General features: G+C 32.5%; 1 protein-coding gene across 9 annotated transcripts in view; it reads left to right on the top strand.

The window, feature by feature from the left end:
* The window catches only part of LOC118188117 (uncharacterized), a 343,874-nt gene that overhangs the window by 195,413 nt on the left and 127,874 nt on the right, over positions 1-20,587 (top strand). For all 9 annotated transcript variants that reach the window (XR_015039676.1, XM_085811536.1, XM_085811539.1 and 6 more), the window contains exons 3-5: positions 9,649-9,701; positions 17,882-17,917; positions 20,036-20,071. Coding sequence is in view for 8 of the 9 variants with exons in the window: in XM_085811536.1 (XP_085667662.1) it covers positions 9,649-9,701; positions 17,882-17,917; positions 20,036-20,071 (125 nt within the window). In the remaining variant the exon portion in view is untranslated. The remainder of the gene's footprint in view (positions 1-9,648; positions 9,702-17,881; positions 17,918-20,035; positions 20,072-20,587) is intronic.

Below are 20,587 nucleotides of genomic sequence, written 5' to 3' on the forward strand. Positions count from 1 at the left end.
TTTAAGATACACGAATTTCAATCTTAGAAGTAATTCAAGTTTATAAGTAGAATAGAAATGGAAAAATAACCGTCATGTTAAACTAATTAATAGACCAGTACAAGCAGACAAGATTCAAAGAATCCGCGGAGCTGCTTTAACTCAATAAAGAGAACATCGTGGTAACATCTATCAAATTCTGGTCTGCCGTTTCACGCCCGCTGGAGATAATTCCTTCGCTAGAAGAAATGAGTCACGTGAAGTGGAGGGCTTTTAATTGTGGTTGCCCAATCCAATCTGTCGCTTGGCAGGGGATGGGGAGGTAATTCGAGAACAAGTTTTTGTCCAAAGCAGCCTGGGGATGTTTCCAATTAGGGGTTGCGGTCCTGTGGTCGGGAGTAGATGAATTTCCGGTCAATCTGCGGCCTCTAGAGTGACGATTGAGTCATCGAAACTCAATCTGTCCTATTGTGGACTGCAGTGATTGACCTCTTCAAAACTTTTCTCCTTTTCTGGTGAGCCCTAACAATGTGAGAGAGTTGTAAGAGGGGATAACGTCGAATATTACACATGTAGTGGGACGTGTCATCTCGCGTTTTGTTCTTTTTATTTCTAATTCCTTTTCTTACACTTTCGCTGCTCATTCTCGATATGGCCCTCCTCTTCTGCGCTGGTGTTAGCAATTTAGCAAGCTAACTGTTTATTTCTAAACTGCGGTTGTAATTTTATTTATGTACTATTTGTTAATTAGGTTTGCATCACAAATTGATTTCATGATCAAATTGATTTCATGATCAAATTATGAATGCTTGCAACCATTGTTACATGGTAATTAATATTGTTTGTTATGCAATGGTACAAGTCATGTCGCTAGAATGTCTATAGGTTCTTTAGGAAAACTGGCTGTCCATTTTAGGCAACGTAATCCCTGTAATGGGTCTGAATTGCTTAATCGGTTTTTAAATATTGATGTATTACTTTTGATCCAAAATAGCTATTAAGGTTTAACTTTTCAGTAATAAGGAAAAAAATGAGACCGACTTTGATAAACTGCTAACATGAGTCTTCTTTTAAATAAACAGAAAATATTTTTTGGTTAATTTCAGTATTTAGTTAAAGACCTATGCAATAAAGTCCTCAGGTTAACATCGAATTGAAACAGAGAAATAAATTTATAATAATTGAAACTAAGTTTAACTCAACAAAGCGTTTCTGTTGTTACTGCTAACACTTGCAGTGAAAATTAGGAGAACGGAAAGGTGAACAGAAGACGAGTTGGATTTGAAACAGGTTAGAACTACCTAGAGTAATTATTTAAAATGTAAAAGAAATTTTAATTCAGTAATTAATTGCACTGCTCTAGTTATTTATATCAACAAACAGACATGATAAAGAAGAAATGAAGCCAGAGAAAACGAGAATTCGATTGATGAACTTGTATTGTGTAACTATGTATGTAAAACAGAGCCTCTTAAACTTATTTTTATTCATGATCTCTTTTTTATCATCAAAAGTTTTTCCCGACCTAAGATATTAATTATAAAATAAAGTTGTAAAATTAAATACTTTGCCATAAATAATTGGTAAGCAATCTTTGGCAAGCAATATACATATTAAAAGAAGAAGTTTTAAGATTTGCTTCGAATAAAATTGCAAAAATTAACGAAAGAAAATCACATTTTAATGAGGCCAATGTGCTTGTCTTTTGCTGCAAAGCAAATTAAATTTTGTGCAATATTTATGCTGCTGGACATAAAACATCTTCAGCGATTTTTAGCATTGAAACATATTTGGTTTAATAACTATTAAAGCTGAAAAGTTCGTTTCAAATAAGTATGTGGTGCTGAATGGCAGATGAATTTTTTAATACCATTTCAAACATTGTGGGAGATTCAATTCTAGTTCCGATCCAGAATTCAGTCAACGAATTTTGTGGAGACTCAAGTTTTGAGTCACTCTAGAGCTCAACAAATTCCTCTTGGGTTTTATATGACAGGTGATTAATTTCATTATCATCAATCAAAAATGGTTTTCTGAATCCAAAATAGCTTTTTGAAATCAAAATTTGATATATAGTATTTGCAAAACTCTATTTATACGGTTTTTAAGTTATATCTATTAATTTTTGCAATTCAAGTTTTATAGTTATTAGTTTCACATAATAAAATTGTCGATAGTCAGAAGCATTTTGAATGAATCAATGTTGTTTTTTAAATAAAACCTTCAATTTTATCATTCCTAATTAATATACTGCTATTTTTTCCTTGAACAGGCAAATTGAGATTATTTAGTTTCTTAGAAAGATCTGACAAAACACGCAATTTTTATAGCCTTAAATTATTTTGAAAGCAATAGCAAAAGAAGATTTTTATTCGGTTCAAAATAAATTTATTCTTTTAATAACAATACTCGTCCATAGCTTTAAAAATATTTTAAAATAAACAGTTGTTGAGGGCAAGGCATTTCATAAATTTATAATTTTAACTGCATTTTGAAGCACACCATTCAATCCCGTAGCTAATCTTTTTTGCCGCAAGAACCTCTCGATGAATAAGGCAATGTGCAAAAGTTACACGATCAATACCAATAGTTTTAACAAATTATTTAAAACCAATGTTTTCACCTATTATAATTTTATACACCATTTATGCATACTTCAATGCAATTTTTTCATTCTAAACCTGCAGTTTTATAAAAATTCGTTAACTTTACTATATATGTCTTTCCCTCTTGTATGTTCTTCCAAACGAAGACTAAATAACAATTCAAACATCAAAGTTTTCTTTATAAATATATATGGCATGTATTTATAACTGGTAACTTTGAAAAATGAGTTGTTTCGTGTAAGTGAAATGTAAATTATGGGCTTTCTTTAGTCTAGTAATAACTTGCTCGAGTCTGCCATTGCTAATTTCAGAAATTCTGTTGGTGACAATGTCGTTTAGCAAAGGAATTTTCCGAATTTCATTGCCATATTTTTTCTATGAAGTATTTCAGCCGTTTTAATAACAGAAGGTAACGCAAAATGTTTCTCCGATGATGTAAGGTATTTTATTTTTAGAAATCGTATAGAAAGCTTCGTGTGGTGTGAATAAATATTTTTCTATAAAAGTCATAAATTTCTCAAAATATTGTTATTCTTTATTTCAAGATTTTAACAATCGTTTGAAATTTTTTTAGTATTTTGACGAAAGAAGGGCGCTTGGTTTCAAGATGCCTTTTTAATTTTGATGGTTTCATACTCTCCATAGCCAAAATATTATAACGAGTTAAATAAAGAGACTAAATTACCATCATAGTTATTGAAAGTTAAGCCAAATTGGAGAAATGTGTCATCAATAATTTCTTTTTCGCATCTTAGATATCTGTTCCTGATTACTAGACCGTGGTTGAAGAAACTTTGTAGTATTACCATCTGCTTAATAATTTTTGTTACTTAAGTTCAACCATTTATCCATGGGTAAAAATATTTTTATCCTAAAATATAAGTAAAGTAACATCTCTCAGAGTAAATATTCAAAAAGTATCAACTTTAACCGAGTAAAACAGTAAAATGGAATATTGCATTGCCCTTGTGCACGCTTGCTACGATGAAATAGAAGTGAACTATACTAGAAAAGCGTTCTTGGTACGCAAGTCGCAGCAGCCTCGACTTTATTATTGGCATTCCTGTGTTGTGCAGAGTATGTGTGAGCAGGATATGGGCGTAATGTCCGTTTGCGGCATACTTTGATTCTGAAATAACTTACAAGCTGAAATTCTAATGAGTCTGTTATTATGATGCGCTTAGTGGTATTTTTCAGTATGTAAATATAATTAACTGCTCGGCCAGTATTAAGATTTTATAACTGCGCTGTACATGAAACACAATATGTTAAAAATAATGCAAAGGTTGCGACTAATGTCTCAATAAATTTATGCAGCTGACTTAAATTTTCATACCCCAACTTTTCGCTTTGGTGCCCCATTTGAGATCGCCACCCACAATTTAAGAAACGCTGATGCAAACTGTTGTTTGTCGAGTAGATAAGCAGATATATAGAAGCTCTGTTTGGATGATTAAATGGCAATGTATGCACTCAATAACTGTGGTTTCAGAAGTTATAAAGCATATTTCGAACACTGGTTTAAATTAAGTGGATAGTACCTAAAATTTTGAAGTATTAGATGAAAACCAAGGTCGTTAACATCAGGCATATAATTCTGGAACTAACTGCAATTTTGAAAAATTTTTAATAATTAATTATATAAAATTTACGCCAGAGGACTTAAATCACTCGTATCTTCTTAAGTCTTGCCAGCAGAAAAGCACTCTTCACAGTTTGAACAAACACTTTACTCAACAACCTATCAAGTCTAAATCACCAAATTTCTCTAACAACTCAATTTATTACTAGTTCTGCCCTACGTGTTTTATATCTATTTAACTTATTTTCCAACTTCCTATACTTACAGATTGCCAAAAGATCTGATGGCAGAAATATTGCAGATTTTTCTTAAATGCCCATTATACAATGTTAACGATAAGGTGATTGCTTACCAGAGATACTCAATAACATAAATCTCCTACTCATTCTATGAATGAGATTTCAGACTAATACTAATGGAGATAATTTTAGGTTAGAAATCAATCAAAGGGAGACTGAAATTATATATTTAAAAATCATAAGTACCTTTCGTATATACCTTGCTTTTATACTAATTAAAATGTACACTTGAAGGTCTTAAAATACATTTTAGGTTGATGTAGTACGTGTGAAGAAGTCGGATTGTAAAAGGACAGGTCTGACTAAAAGTTCTTTTGTCAGTGAAAAATTTATTATCAATAGTTAAACCACTGATGTTGGAACTCTACAGAATTTACACCTACTCCTTTCTTGCGAACATAGTTCATTGCTTATTCATGGCTGTCCACTCCACTCCCCGTCATTTCGCTTCATTGATAAAGCTTTCATAACGAATTAAGACATAAAAGTTAAAGTGAGAAAAAAATATTCACGTCTTCACCTGCCCTATCTAAATTAAAGATCTTCACGCCATCGCTAATTCTTCTAGGCTTCGATCGATTCTCAGCGATTTCGCTCCGTCTTTTTTAGTTTTCCTGTATATTTTTTGGCTGCTTAATCTGGAAAGTTGTCAGTTTTAGTGCCTTTTAAGGCGAGTTCAAAATGCGAGAAGATTATAGGATTAGTCGTTGAATTAAGGACAACGGCTTACGGATCCGTGAACGAAAGACGGCTGGGGCATTAACTTGAAAAATGACTGCTTGTTTCATCTAAGGCCGTTCTGACAATCAAGGGATACTTCTATTCATCTACATTTATTTACTTCATTATTCATTTTATTATTTGTTTTCGCTTAGATAACTCTAAGAAACTTATAGGCCCCGTACTTGAGGGGATTTTATAGGACGCGTGGATGAGAAAGAGAAAATCAAGAAAGCTTTGAAATTTCGCAGGAAGGCCAATCCCATGCCAGAGAAGATGAAATTAATAAATCTTCCTCTCCTAATCGTTATTGATCAGTGAAACATTTTTCCTAAAATTATCTAAATTTTTCCTCAAGTGGTGAATTAGACTTTTTTCATTTAAGCAAAACTATTAGCTTTAGTGAATGATATTTAATTTCAGTCATTACAATCTAAAATGTTTTATGTAAATTATCTTATGAATCCACCTCCCTTACTTTTTCTTTTCTTTTACTTTGTTGCATAGAAGTTTTTTGTTCATGACATTTAGAAGTTATATAGATAACCACCTTCGCAGAGTTATTTGTTTTAAAAAAAATATAAACAATTATTTCTCCTCTCGCGAAATCCTATTAGTTTAATTATTTTATTGCATAAAAATTCTCTAAAACTATCTTTATGTAAAAGCACATAATTTCGTAGCGAAAGTTTTAAAGCAAATTTGGCTTGTACTCTGCTGGTCATTAAAATTGCTACATCAGGAAGGAAAGTAAATAGCACAATCCTATTTATTGTACGTAAACAATATAATGAAAGGGTGACGGGATTAAATTTGCAAGTGGTTTCGAGTACCTGCAGCAACAACCACTGCAATCCGATGGAGCATCGAATCGGATTGAGCTTGGATGACAGATACAAGTATTTCATTCCACATGGCTTCAGCTTTGTGGCAGAGTTCATCAATCATAATAGCTGGCAAGTGGTGGCGTTTCAGTCTCTTGGTAACTGATGATCAAATGTTCTCAAAGGGTGAGACATCTGGAGAATGTGCTAGCCAGAGCAATACTAGAACACCTTCTGAACTGAGTACAACACGAGTCAGTACAACACGTTGAAAATGCAGTCGCTCGTTATCTTGTTGAAAGATGGCAGGCATCGAAAGTATGCCACGGGTCTTAAAATGCCAGAAATGCGACGGCGGTTGTTCACATACCGGCTATGCCATAAGAATTAATAGGAATGTGTACTAGAGATGGGCAAAAACCGCTATTTTATGGAATCGGATCAGAACAGTTTTGTCACTGAACTTAATCAATTCTTTCTTATGAATTTTCGCTCACTAGCAGCAACCTTCGTGAAAAATATCGGGAACGAGACGTAAATCAAGAGCTATCAGTAAGGAAGAAGGAAACAGCAGAAAGAAGCGAAAGAGCAATGAAATCGGAAAAATCGAATGTTAACTCCCAGAACTGATTTCTTTCAACCGTAGTTTTGAGGTTCCTAAAACCTCCTTTCTACGCAGAACTTAAAATGAAATTTCAGAATAAAAAAATTTCAAAATGTCGGAAAACGATAAAAATTAAATTCACTTTTTACCATGTGGGGATGAATATTTTTTTCTCCTCTAAAATGGAAATCCAACGTTCTGGGTATGTTTCCAACAAGAGCTCTCGGTGAAACTCTAAAAGACCTTCCCTCTCTTTTCGCTAATTAAACGTTCGTCCGCTCAGTAAAGTGAATATATTAGTGAACGAATAGCACATCTCTGTTCCTGGCACGCTTCCAATAACAGCCATGAACTTTAAGAAAGTTATAATTCCGTTTTCTAAAATCAACCGTTCATTCGTTAACCAAAGTGAATTGGTTATTTCAATCAGTTTCGTAGCGGGTCCTCCAGCTCTATTCTACACAAACACTCATGGTACACCATACGAGCACGTTATCTGTTGGCTCATATGACGACGACGAATGCAAGCTGGTAACGTTCGTTCTCCTCGGTGCCTCCACAAACGAATGCGTTCACCAGGATGCTAAGCAGACCCGAAATTCTTTAACGATGACGTGGTGCCACTCCCATGTCCAGGGTCGTACTTCATACCACTGTAGGCCCTCCTGTCTGTGTTGCAGCATCGAAGGGAGCCGCAACAATGGTCATTGCGCTAACAATTCGTGGAGCTGCAGAGTCGTCGCGCTATCTGAGCGGAGACTTTCCAACCTGCGTAGAAGCCAAGTTCCTGACTCAGGGTACGTGACATGGCCGTAAGATCCCGCAAGACTCTAAGAGGACAACATGTATTCATATGGCAATGGTAGGATCCCGATCAATAAGAGCAGCAATGTCGCAAATTTATAAAGCACAATCCCGTTAGGCCACGAACGTCACTAGTAGGCGAATGGGCAAATTTACCTTTTTTAAAATAAAATGCTTATTTGGAAAGACATGTAGCGTAATTAGTAACAGAAACAGAGCTGAAGAAGTACAACCCATTCTTAAAAGATTCCGATTAAGAAGGCAGTATCTTTCTCGAGTTTATAATATTGTATATAAAAGTTTTAGCCACTATAATTGGAAAAAATTCGAAAAATAGAAAAAGCTAATGTTGCAGGACTTAAACAGTTTATGTACCGTTTTCGAACCAAGATTTTTGAAAAGATCATTAATAATTAATGACATCTTTCTCCTGATTAGGGACAAAAATTCTGTTGAACTTCCCTGTAGAAAACTTAAACTCCATATACTGTTTAATATGTAACAGATACTTTACTTTTGTGCTATAAGTCGATACACATACTAGGTGTCCCGCATTCACCGAGCAAGAATCTTGAAAAAATAACAACTTGCTTTTACTTAGAACTCAACTCTAGAACTTCCAATTTTCTAATTGGATGTACTGAAAAATGACTTTAATTCCTTGCTTAAGTTCCTTAGTTCTTTAAGCGCTAGTGGATAAACGTGAGCTCTTAAAGGATCCGTACATCATTAGCATCGAGTGGAATACTCTTTTGATAAGGTTTATAGTTTACTTGTGTATGCAGTAGAAAAATCACTGGGGTATTTAAAAAAGCCAAATATTTCTTCTGTAATAAATTTTCTGTAGAACAAAGACTAAGAAAGAATTTGGCTTAATTAAAAAGGTGTAAATAAAAAAACATAAGTCATTTAAGAACAAGCTTGCAGTGAAAAGTACTATTACGCCATTAGTTACAACATACATTTCCCTTTTATATGCTTCCACTAAATTTTGTTATGTAGTTTATAATGAATGACATTGCCATACTTATATAAATATAAGTGTATATCTACTGACTGTATTTGAATATGCATTGCATAGATATTTTAAGAATAACATTTTGCTTTTGTATTGGTCATATATTCGGATTTTTATTTGAGTTTATTATTATAATTATATTTTAATACTGTTGGTATTTAAATCGCAATACCATTCTGTTGTAAGAATATGACTTTCTTTTGTATAGTATATCTATATCTAACATTGTATACTACTACTCTTCAACACTTTATGTTTTGCATTGATATGCATAGTCCTTTAACTTAGTATTGTTTTGCACTGATGGTTCATGAAATATTAACATTTGTAATTACATACTCGTGTTTGCATTATATTGTACTGTTGGACTTGTATTGTATTATACAGTCTATTTATATTTACAATCTCATTATGTACCAAGCCCACCAGCGGCCGAGCGGTAAAGTCGCTGAACACTGGTAGTTCGGTCCGAGGTTCGAATCCCGCGAACGGGCTGGCTGCATGGGTGTTTTCGTGGTTTTCCCCATGTGTAACGTGTATACGAGCCAGTTTCCCTTAGAAAGTCCTCCACGAAAGGCATCCCTCCTCTTAGGCAGATAGCCCTAGTGTGCTTTGCCATAATTAAATACACCACACCACCACACACCACACATTATGTACCAACTGATCATTGTATTATAATTGTCAGAGAATTTCAGTATTGTTATCATATGTACTAATATTTGAAGCAGTAGTCTTTTAACTTACTATTATTTTGCACTTATGGTTCACGAAATATTTGCATTTGTAATTATATCTTACTTTTTACATTGATATTGTACTATTGGACTTGTATTATGCAGTATATTTATAATTGCAATGTCATTATGTACCAATTGCACATTGTATTATAATCGTCAGAGAATCTCAGTATTTGCTATCATATGTACTAATGCCTGGACGGTTGGGTGAGCGTTGTGTGGAGGGCGCTTTTGGTCAGTTTGACTGCCCTCTGGATGGTCCGAGCGTTGGGCCTCGGCTTTTGGTGCTGGGCGCAAATGTGGCTCCTACACATTGGCTCTAGACAGTGGTGGGCACGGTGCAATACCGGTTAACCATTATGGTAAAGGGACAGTGCCCATGCCCCCCGTTACCTATACCTATAACTATAAGTGATGGTAATTAATTTTAATCACTATTCTGAGAACTATTTTCCTTTTTGTTTTCTTACAGGTCGTCGCGGGAAAAGAGGTATGAAAGGAGAACCAGGTGATCCTGGAACGACGGTAATTTTTTTTTTATATATATATATAATTTTTTTTAAAAAAGTAACTACAACATTGTTAATATTGTAAATGTATGAACAAAGACTTCTTAGAAACAATAATGCTTTTCCACGCATAAAATGGTACCTTTTTTAGCTAAAAGTTTCCAGTAATCTCAAGATATGCTACAAATGATACCTTTCACTGAAAGGACAGAGCTAAACTTCGCTTTCCCCATTTATATCAATAAACGCGCTGGTGATTATAAAACAACTAAACTCATGAATCATTCATGATTGCACTACACCTTTAACTTTTAGTTTAACTGCGTAGACTTAAGAAAAATATTATTCTTCACGAATACTTGTTAGAGTTACAGAAATTTAATATTGTAAAAGTAATTGGCGAAAGAAGAAGAATAAGATTGCCGCTAATTAAACATAGCGCAAATAATCTTTTCATTTTAAAGTTCAAAGAACAGGAGTTGAAAATAAGGCATTAAGTAGCAAGAAAGAAGCTAAAAGTCGCAAAAAGTAGCACATGACGTCAGAAATCACGTGAGTTTTGTGACATTATAGTTCCGTATGTTGCCATTACATCTGATGTTATTAAAAATTCAGTCTCCATTGGTTTTGTAAGTTAAGGACTGTAAATCGATTTCTTAGTCATCTTAATCATGTATTTTAGCTTTGACGAAAATTAAAAAGCTATATTGCTAATTATCAATTATTTAAACATTCTTTTTTTTCTTTTAATTAATTCTCAATTTATTTTGCTTTTTATTTTTAAACTGATTTGTTCATATTCATTGCTAAGTGCTTCCTCGTGTTTGGATTGTTTGCGCTTTTGTACTAATTTATTTGAGTTAGCAGTTCATTTTTCTAATTCATTAGTTTTTGTTTTATTTTTATTGTTAATGCTTTCCAGTGAATTTTCTCTTCTGCTTGGTTGACTTATTTAACTATTTCAGATTCTGATTATTAATAAAATCCCCGTTCTTTCAATGTTAAATTTCTTTATGTTGTTATTTAGAAAACAGATTTTGTTTTGATTTTTAAGTCATCTCGATTTTTCTTATTTCTGAGCAATATTATTAATCAGGAAAATTAATTTAATTTCTTTCTCTGTTTAAGTGCCCAGTATATAGCACTCAGGATACAAATTGCTTCGTTATCAACTGAGAATTGGGGAGAGGGAATTCGCTTAAAAACAATATTTATAAAATAATAAAATCATGAATATTAGTATTAAGGTGCATAACTCTGTTATACATTCTTTTGCAGTATTTTTACATCCATTACTACTGTTTTTATGAAAATCCCCTATCTATTAATAATTTGACACACTCTTTTCTCCACGAGCTCAAAGAAAAAATTTTAAATTGTCCTTTATACAAAAGGCAAATAACTCGAGTACACATTGGTTTTTTACAGTAATTATAGTATTCATTTTTGAAATTATATATATATATATATATATATATATATATATATATATATATAGAAAATTTTAATAAGGAAAAATCCGATGTTCCAATGCTATCTTCATCCAAAGTATGGAATTTAGGAGTTCCAAGTTAGGAGCTTCTATCGTTGGTTTTGGTTAAATTGACTGTTGAAAATACTCTTTCTACAGCTGCATTCTTTATTGTCAAACTTTAAACAAATAAATCTATTAAGCGCGTGAAACTACCAGCCTTTGGCTCTGAAAACTGCTTGCACTTTGGGTTGCGTGCTCTTGGGAAGCTCTGGGACATTTAGTTGTAGTTGACCAGACCATGAAAGCTGCGGACTTTCTGAACATAACTGCGGATCATTTGCACCTTTACATGGCGTCTGTCTTCCCAACTGGAAGTGGAATCTTCCAGCAGGACAACATCCCATGTCCCAAGGTTCGAACTGTATTGGAGTGGTTCGAGGAGCATAGTCCTGGCCATCTATCTCGCGGATCTTAACCCGATAGACAACATTTGGAATGTCATGGAGCAGCAACTCAGAGCTCAAACTCTACCATGTCGAAATATCTCGAATATGCGTGACCGCTGTATAGACATTTGGTATAGCCTGTCTCCAGTCACTTACCAAGAGCTTGAGGCATCCATGCCATATCGAGTTGCAAATGTTTTGCAGGCCACAGATCGCGCAACGCGTTATTGGGATGGCTGTCATAATATTTTGGCTGTTCAGCATATCATATAATAAAGTGCTTATATATAAACCGAAAAACTAAATAATTAAAAATGTAATTTTGATAGAATGTCGTCTTTATTGCAAACAGCATTCTTTACAAATGAACGAGATGCTTAAATTATATTTGAGGTTATTTTTAACAAGTGTGCTTTCCTTTCGCAATTCTTGGTCTGCAAAATGAGTTTTATGAAACTCTTGTTACAAATATAGCAGTTTTTTAAATTAGGTATTCTGAATTTCAAATATCTAATGAAGCTCAGTGCATATATATTAGACTTAATAGCTGAAGTGGAAAGCTTTATATATGAATGAAAAATACATCATTGTAAGAAATCGTTTTGAATGTGTGTGTTCTTAAATTTTAGTAATTTCTTCTTCAACTCTGATAATACGTTTCAAAGGCTCAATGAAGGAAAAAAATGGTTTCTTCAGGAGGTGCTTAAAAAATCAAAATATAGAAAGAATCTGAAAATTACCTTCTTGTTTGTTTTTATCACAGCTAATAATGTATCATAATCAGCCGTCTTTTTGTTCCTGAAAAAGGATCAATAAAGAGATTTCATAAACATAAAAACAACTGTGTTCATTCAGGAATCAGATTTCTTTACTTTACGACATTAGCATGTTATGTAAATGCTAACGCTTTATTTAAACTGTATTTAACAACAATAGAAGCGGAAAAATAAAAATTTTCTTTTGAATAAAGAAAATATAATAAAAGGTTAAATATAAAAATTTATGTTTATAAAAAAAAAGTAAAAAGAAAACTTGAACCTATGAAAATGAAATTTACTTTTGTAAAATGAAAATAACATTTACTTTTATAAATGCAGAAAGAGAAAAAAAAATAAAGTTTACTTTCAAAAAGTTAAAAAGAAACTAGCGAAACTAAATTATGCGCATATAATTTAAAAAGTCCAAAAAATACATTTGGGAAAAATAAAATCTTACAATTGAAACAGCAAAGAAGGAGAAACATATATTTAAAATGAAGACTTAGAACGAATATTTTGCAGCAAGAAAAAATTTAGCGCCAATAACCTTTCAAAAAACAAACATGCTCATTGAAAGAATTTCGCTCTAGTGGTTGCTAATATGGGTGTGAAACGGTGGGTAAGTTCCAATTTGAATTAGGATGACGTCTGCTCGCCTCACGGTCGTTTTTCTACTAAAGGCAGTAAGATGTTTACCTCTGCAAGACAGTAAAGATATTCTGCGATTCGAAACTTGCTGTCTGTTTTTTTTATAAATTCGTGTAGTTACACAAAATCCATTAAGTAAAAACTTTCTTAAAATTTAAATTATGTAGTAAAATTAATTGCAGTTTAAATGATTAGATTATTCGAATAAAAATAATTTAAAAAAGTGTTAAGGAATGACGTCATTTTCTCAAAGCTTACGATAAAATTAAAATACCTACGACTTAAAAATATATGTGTATGTGTGTGCATTTGTTTACTGCAAAGCTACAGAGGATTATTTGCCTAAGGGGAGGGATGCCTTCGTGGAAAACTTTCTAAGCCAAACTGGCTTGTATATACGTTACACATGAGGACCACGAAAATCACCCAAACGTGATTCGAACCTCGTACCGAACTACCAGAGTTCAGGGACTTTACCGCTTGACCGCTGGTGGGTTCATACTTAAAAATGAAACTTTTCATCTACTTTATCATCCAAGCGGCACGCTAAATCATTTTCGATTGTCACTTTATTTGCCACATGGAATAGGACCCTTTTCTAAGAATCACTTCCACCGATCGAGGACCTCGCTTATAACTTACACACGCACACACATATACAGGGTGTTCCGTAAATATTGCGACAAACTTCTGGGGAAGGTAAGGCTTAAGAATTGTATAGGAACCTGGCTGAATTGTTAATAGTCGCAAGTTCTGGTCGACTTTTATATAAAAATTTGCCCTTGCTACTCGATTCCAAATAGTTTTGTCTTTGTTTCATTAGTTCTCGCCCGAGAGTGGTTTTCAAAAGGAAGAAGGAAGGGTCCTAGTTTATTAGTTGTGCTCTTCGCAATCACATCTACTGCTTTTTCCTTTGATCCCAGAATATGCTGGTACCTAAAGAAACTTGGGCCTCAGATTTGCAGGAATCGAAATTAGTTATTTCTGTATTGTCTCGAATATGGGATGTAGTCGCCCAGGATAACTTGCAAGCTTGGTATTTTATCATTCCTTTAAGAGATCTGAATATCTGGAACTTCTTTTAAGGCTGTAAGTTTTTCCTGGAAGACTGAATTATTCGAATGAATGTAATGAATGCTCACAATTATGATGCTTTGGTCTATCAACCGTATGAAATAATTTACACTGGCTTTCATAATGAAAATTCTTGTTTTGTCTATGCCACTTATTGCTACGAGCCTTTAAAAATTAATTAAAGAGAGTTATTAAAAGTTATGCTATAGTCATGAGTTTAACTATTAAAACGATTTTACGTAATCTGTTTTAAACGAACGGTTTATCTTTAATTTTTTGGAATGAAAACAGAAATATGAGGAATTTTTAAGCTCTATTTTTCTATAAAGTGGACATCCGTTAATCACTTTTTAACCTGCCATCAGTTTTTTGGGAAAATTGCTGTTATTTTATTAAAATGCGTTTTTGTCATATTTGAAATAATTGTTAAATTATTGCTTCTACCAAAAGACACCTGTGACAACAACATTAAACTAAACGTTTGATCGAAATTATAACTCAATTGTAAAAGCCTTTGAGTTTTAAAATTTCAAACATTTATTTTTTGAATATAAAATGTTCTAAATGAGAAAATACCAGTATATTAAAAAAGTACATTAATAGCCTGAACATAATTATTAATTGTTTGCAATTTGTATGGTATCACAAAATAACCATTAGAGTCTGTGCTGGGTGCAGACGATTGTGTATGCAGAGTAAGGAAATTGGCAAGAGACAAATTATAAGATGCTGCAATTCAGTTTGATAAGATGCAAAGCAGGTTGCCATATTTTGGCAATTATATATATTATATATCTCTTTGCCTGCGGGTGTAATATTGGTTGCCATTTGCGTTACACCATAGATAACGATATTGGTAAGACGCTGAATGATTGATCGTTTGGGCACTCGCGTCGAAAGCTCAACGAGCAAGTCTGGCCATCGGATTTAGTGAAAATTAAAGGAGAATGATAAGGAAATATTTTTCATTTTTGATATTTAGAGTATAATATCAGCAATAACTTCAGTTGCAAAACAAATTAAGAAGTCCAAGTTAACTGATTTAAATGCTTAACTGTAATGAGCAAAGCACTTTTGTATGCGTTGTTACGCGAAAATATTTAAACGGAATGCATTTATTACATTATATGACAGTAGACGCCGCTCATTGTGATTGCGGTTAATGTTATCATTCGAATATTGTTATCGAATGGTCGAAGTCCCTCCTTTGTGTACACGAAAACATAGAAATTGCATCGCTTTTTCGATCAACTATTCATTTGACATGTAAAAAATATTACAGAATAATTTTTTAAGGTCGCCAAATAAGTTTAGAATGCATCATAGAAACTGCAAAGTACCCAGAAATGTCGCCAAGCAAGGGACTAATTATGTCGCCAAAAATGTTGGTTGTGATTTTAGTGAACCATTTTAAATTAAGCGGAAAAAAACTTAGTTTGACGTAGATTTTCAATAACTTCCGATTTTGAGGTGGCTGCTGAAAACATCGCAGCAAAAGCATCGCGGACGAAAACACCGCAAGGCGGAAACGTCTTCATACAAAGCATCGTGGGAGAAAAAAAAGAAAGTAGGAAACATCCAATTCTGATGCATCATGGTACAAAACATTGTCATAAAAATAAAAAGGTTCAAATCATCGTCGTCAGAAATATCATGGTAAAAAATAAAGCACCTAACAAATCATCGCATGACAATATCATTGCAGATATGTGTTTTTCAAAATGTATATTCGCATAATGATTCGTGAGCTCAAAAAGGAATGAGAAATAGTTTTACTTTTATATTTCATATTCTGAATGAACTAACAAATGCTTGCTAAAAAAGCAAGAAGGAAACTTAAGTATTCAAAAACTGAAAAGGAGCAGAAAATTAAAGCTACTTTGTAGCGGTAAATAGAATTTAAATCCCTACTGAAATGTTACATAAATGATATGCTTCGTCATAACTGACAAAATGACATCGACATCCGAACGATTAACTGCAAGCTGAACATGAAAATGTTAATGATATTTCAAGAAGACGAATAAACTGAAACAAAACACGATTTAATTTTCATAAAAGAATATCAGATTAACATAGGGGAAATAAAAGTAATTTACATTTTGGTAATTAATTAAACAATTTTAATAGAGGTAATCTCATGCAATTTGCCTTCCCGTTCCTAATCTTTTTTAGACTATATTTTTCTTGAAAAATTACCAGTGCAAAATTACAGTATAAAATTACTTTATGAAAGAAATTAATGAATTAATGACCTTTATTACTTAACTATGTAAGTTTAAAATTCCATTAACTGCTGAAAGTAGCATTCGTTTTCTACTAATTTTTAGCTTTTAAATGCTTAAATTTTCTTCATACATTTTCGGCAAAATTTTATAAGTTAATATAAAAACATAAAATATAAAAGTAAAAATATTTCTCCCTTCTTCTTGCATTCACATATCATTCTCCGAATATGCGTCAACGACTTTTAAAGCCTGAAAAACTCTTGTCTGAGATGTTATACCACGATGTTTTAGACATGCGGTGTTTTCTCCTTGTTTTCTTTTCTCCGAGGATATTTTTTACGATTTTGTTTTCGCCTTGCGTTATTTTCTCCGCAACGTCTTCTTCCACGTTATTTTCGCTGTAATGAAAACAAAATTAAAATTACTTGTATGTGAAAAATATTTTAACAGTTATAGTCGAAATTAAAAAATAATACGAAAATATTTAAAATTCCTGATTTATTCGATTTCTAATGATAAAATTTTTAAATTAAGGAAAATGCTATTTTGATACTTTAATTGCTACAATTATGAAATATTGTGAGATTTATAGAATTATTTTTAGAAAAATTAATTTAAAATATGAGTTATCGTTTGAAATATAAGTAAATATATAACTAAATTTCGAAAGGTATAAACGAAAGACAGCTTGTTTGGTGTAAAGAGAACTAGGCCGAAACCACAGAAGACTCTATTTACCGCTGAAAAATAATTGTTCCTTTTACCTTAACATGCGAAGAAGATGTGGTGTATTTAATTACGGCAAAGCACACTAGGGCTATCTGCCTAAGGGAAGGGATGCCTTTCGTGGAGGACTTTCTAAGGGAAACTGGCTCGTATACACGTTACACATGGGGAAAACCACGAAAACACCCATGCAGCCCGCCCGTTCGCGGGATTCGAACCTCGGACCGAACTACCAGTGTTCAGCGACTTTACCGCTCGGCCGCTGGTGGGCACATGCGAGGAAGAAACTTATTAATAATCTGTTTAATGTCCGATCATTACTGTTCAGAATATTAGTGGAATAAATCTCCTTTACGTATGAAGAGTCTTAAAATTCTCATCTTGTTAATTGTTTTTATACGTATATGTAAACACTAAATTTTTGTTTAGTAAAATGATCCAAATAAGTTTTTAATTTATATACAAAGGCATTTTAAGGTATTAAAAATTTCATACACTTTCTTATGTTAAACTACTTTAATTTATGAGAAAAGTGCAGAATGTTTTGAAATTATAAGAAAAGTAAAACGCTGAGAGTTATGTCCGACATGAAGCATTTTTAATTATATCAGATTAAATTGTGTTTGACTAATTTATAATAAATTTATTTTTCCTTTAAATATTTATTTATAATAGGAAATTCTAATATGAAAATTATAAGCATTATTTTTTATTAAATAATTACACTGTATAGAGAGAGTGATAATCAGATGGATTTATTTGTATTATTTACAATACGTATTAATTTTCCCATATATTACTAATTGTGTTACATTATAAATATGATTATTTTTCCTCTACAGGGTCCTATAGGTCCTCCTGGAAAGCCTGGATTTCCGGTAAGTTGTAGCATTTAGGTAAATAAACAAAATGCATATGTGTGCATTCCTAAACAAGTGTTCATCTTTCTCTGTTTAAAAATTTATTTAATTGCTTTATGTTAAAACATCGGAAATAACGTTCAGAAACGTTTGTCTTTCGTCTGTGGATATAATCTTTGATTACATTGTAACGCAATGTGCTTTCAATGGACATTTTCTTTTATGCCTGTTGTTCGGTCTGGCAAAACCGGGTATATGATATTAACTTTTTGATTAGTCAAAAATATTTGAAGACGAATATGCAACAATTAAAGCTCCAGAAAGCTAAGATGTAGTCGATATTTAAGTCTGAAAAAAAATTAATTCGTTAATCCCTCCTACTCTGCTACTACCTTCTATGAGAAAGTTCAGTTTCGATCAAACATCAGTTTTGATTTGTTTTGATCAGTTTTGATTGTTGCTTGATTCTTTGAGTCTAGTCTATTAAGTTTACTGAGAATTACCTAAGTTTGCATTGAACTGTCATCAACGAATACGCTCATATTTGTCATCTACGAATACGCTCATATATCATTATTACGAATTTTGTATACATGTAAATAATTTTCGTGAAATTATATGTGAAATTGTGGTAGCTTTTGTATTCTGTAACTTGAAATATTTGTCAAGGCGAAGCTCTGCCAAAAAAATAAGATTACAGGGGCAAGTCCAATATTGAGGTGAATGGCTATTCCGCTAAACTGGCGGCATATCGGCAAGCTGGCAGTAATTTTAATGACTAATTTTTGTCGCCGAATTTGGAGAGAAGTCGCCAAGCTTGGCAACTATTTGACGACATTTTGGTCTGGTCCCTACATATCTGTAACTGTACTGTAACTGAATAACTGTAATTTATCTCTATATGTAACTTTAACCGTATATGCCTTCAAGTCATTGCGAGATAGAGATTTCTAGGTGGCCAAGGGAAAACTATATAAGCCCAGAGAGAGCATCAGTTTTTCAATTGTTTAGTTGATCGTTGACTTCGGAGTATTGAGAGATCTCCATGAGATTGGGCTTTACATTGCGTTATGTTTTAATTTTTTAATAGTTAAGGGAAGGTTCCAGAACTTTAAATTGTTTCGTTTAGTAAAATAAATTTTATCCAGCTATCATTTGTTCTGTGTGCATTCACTCCATTACGAACCCGTACGTACACAACAATATAATACATATAGGCTTATAACATACATGTAGATGCACGTATATGATACAACCAACACTGAAGTAAATTCAATTATGTTCGTTTCGGCGGAGTAGACATGAATTAAAAAATCTTAATTCTTAGTTCGAATAAAAATAAAAGCAAAGAGATTTTACATCTACCAGGACATCCATCCTTTTCAGGAGACTGAGGGTTCGAGAAATGCAAAAGAAAATTAGCCTTTTTTTTAGCCAACAAGTGCAAACCAATAATCCAGTAACAAACAAAACAATTTACAGTTTGTATTAAAGCTACAAACGTTTTGAACATATTTAAATCAAAGAAATTCTGCATCAATTAGCCCTACCCACCAGATCGAAAAATAAAAACTGATCTGTTTAAATTATTCATAGCATAAATATTAATGCTAAAAATCATAGCAAAACATAACAAATTTTTACCTCGTAAGCATCTTAAATTTAACGTCAGTCATACTTCCTTGTTGACATAAAATCAGTTATAATAATGGGGTAGGAGTTATTGAAGTAGTTTAAACTGTGGTAGAAGTAGTCGTAATATTTTGAACGGAATAATAGAATAATAAGACTAGTAATAAATAAAAATATAAAATAGCGATAAAATGAGTGGGTGAACAAAGCAACAAATAAAAATAAAAAATCGAATTTAAAATAATTAAAATGATTAAAATAAAGGAACTAGAAATTAAGTTAATTAAAATTAAAGAAACTAAAAAAATAAATTTATTAAAATAAAGAAATTAAAAGCATTAAATTGAAATTAAATTTTCCCAGCAACCGAAGTGACTATGAAACCAAATTCGAAGAGCCCATTATAAAACTGAGATCAATAAATATGTCCGTGTATGTATTTAGGTACATGAATGTATTAGAAATTTGAAATTCAGTTTCTTATTTTATTTTTTTCTTTTTCAGGGTGCTATTGGTATCGATGGTCCCAAAGGAGAACCTGTAAGTTAATTTTAATTGTTTACAGTGATTTACCGTTATCCGGTGATTATACTTGCTTCATTTATTCATACTGTTTCAAAAGGGACTCTTCTTTAATCAAACCAGCTGACATCAAGATAAACTCTAACGAGGATTTAAAAATAATAAAACTCTGAGAAAAGATTCAAATTCATAAGAAAAAAGAAGTCATCTTTATTTAATATACTTTTAATTCTAAAGTATACCCCCAAAACTCTTTCGAGCATGCATCACTTTTGCCATGATAAATCTTAACATAAAAACTGTGCATAAATAGATACAAGTGCTCTCATGGTACATTAATATTTATCATCCTGTTGTTACCTTGGAATGGGAAAACTAAATTGAACTTTGCAAAAATATAATGATGAAAAGTTAAAAAAAAAGCCCTGTCACTTAAGCTGCTTGCATAGATGGAAAGAAATACCAGTAAAATGACAGAATCTAAAGCGCTAAAAATACAAAATTTAAAATATAATAGTATAGGAAAATAAAGTT

Source organism: Stegodyphus dumicola, chromosome 2 (genome assembly GCF_044657685.1).
Source record: "Stegodyphus dumicola isolate Sdum_Otavi_A_Nest chromosome 2, ASM4465768v1".
In the NCBI taxonomy this organism is placed as follows: domain Eukaryota; kingdom Metazoa; phylum Arthropoda; class Arachnida; order Araneae; family Eresidae; genus Stegodyphus; species Stegodyphus dumicola.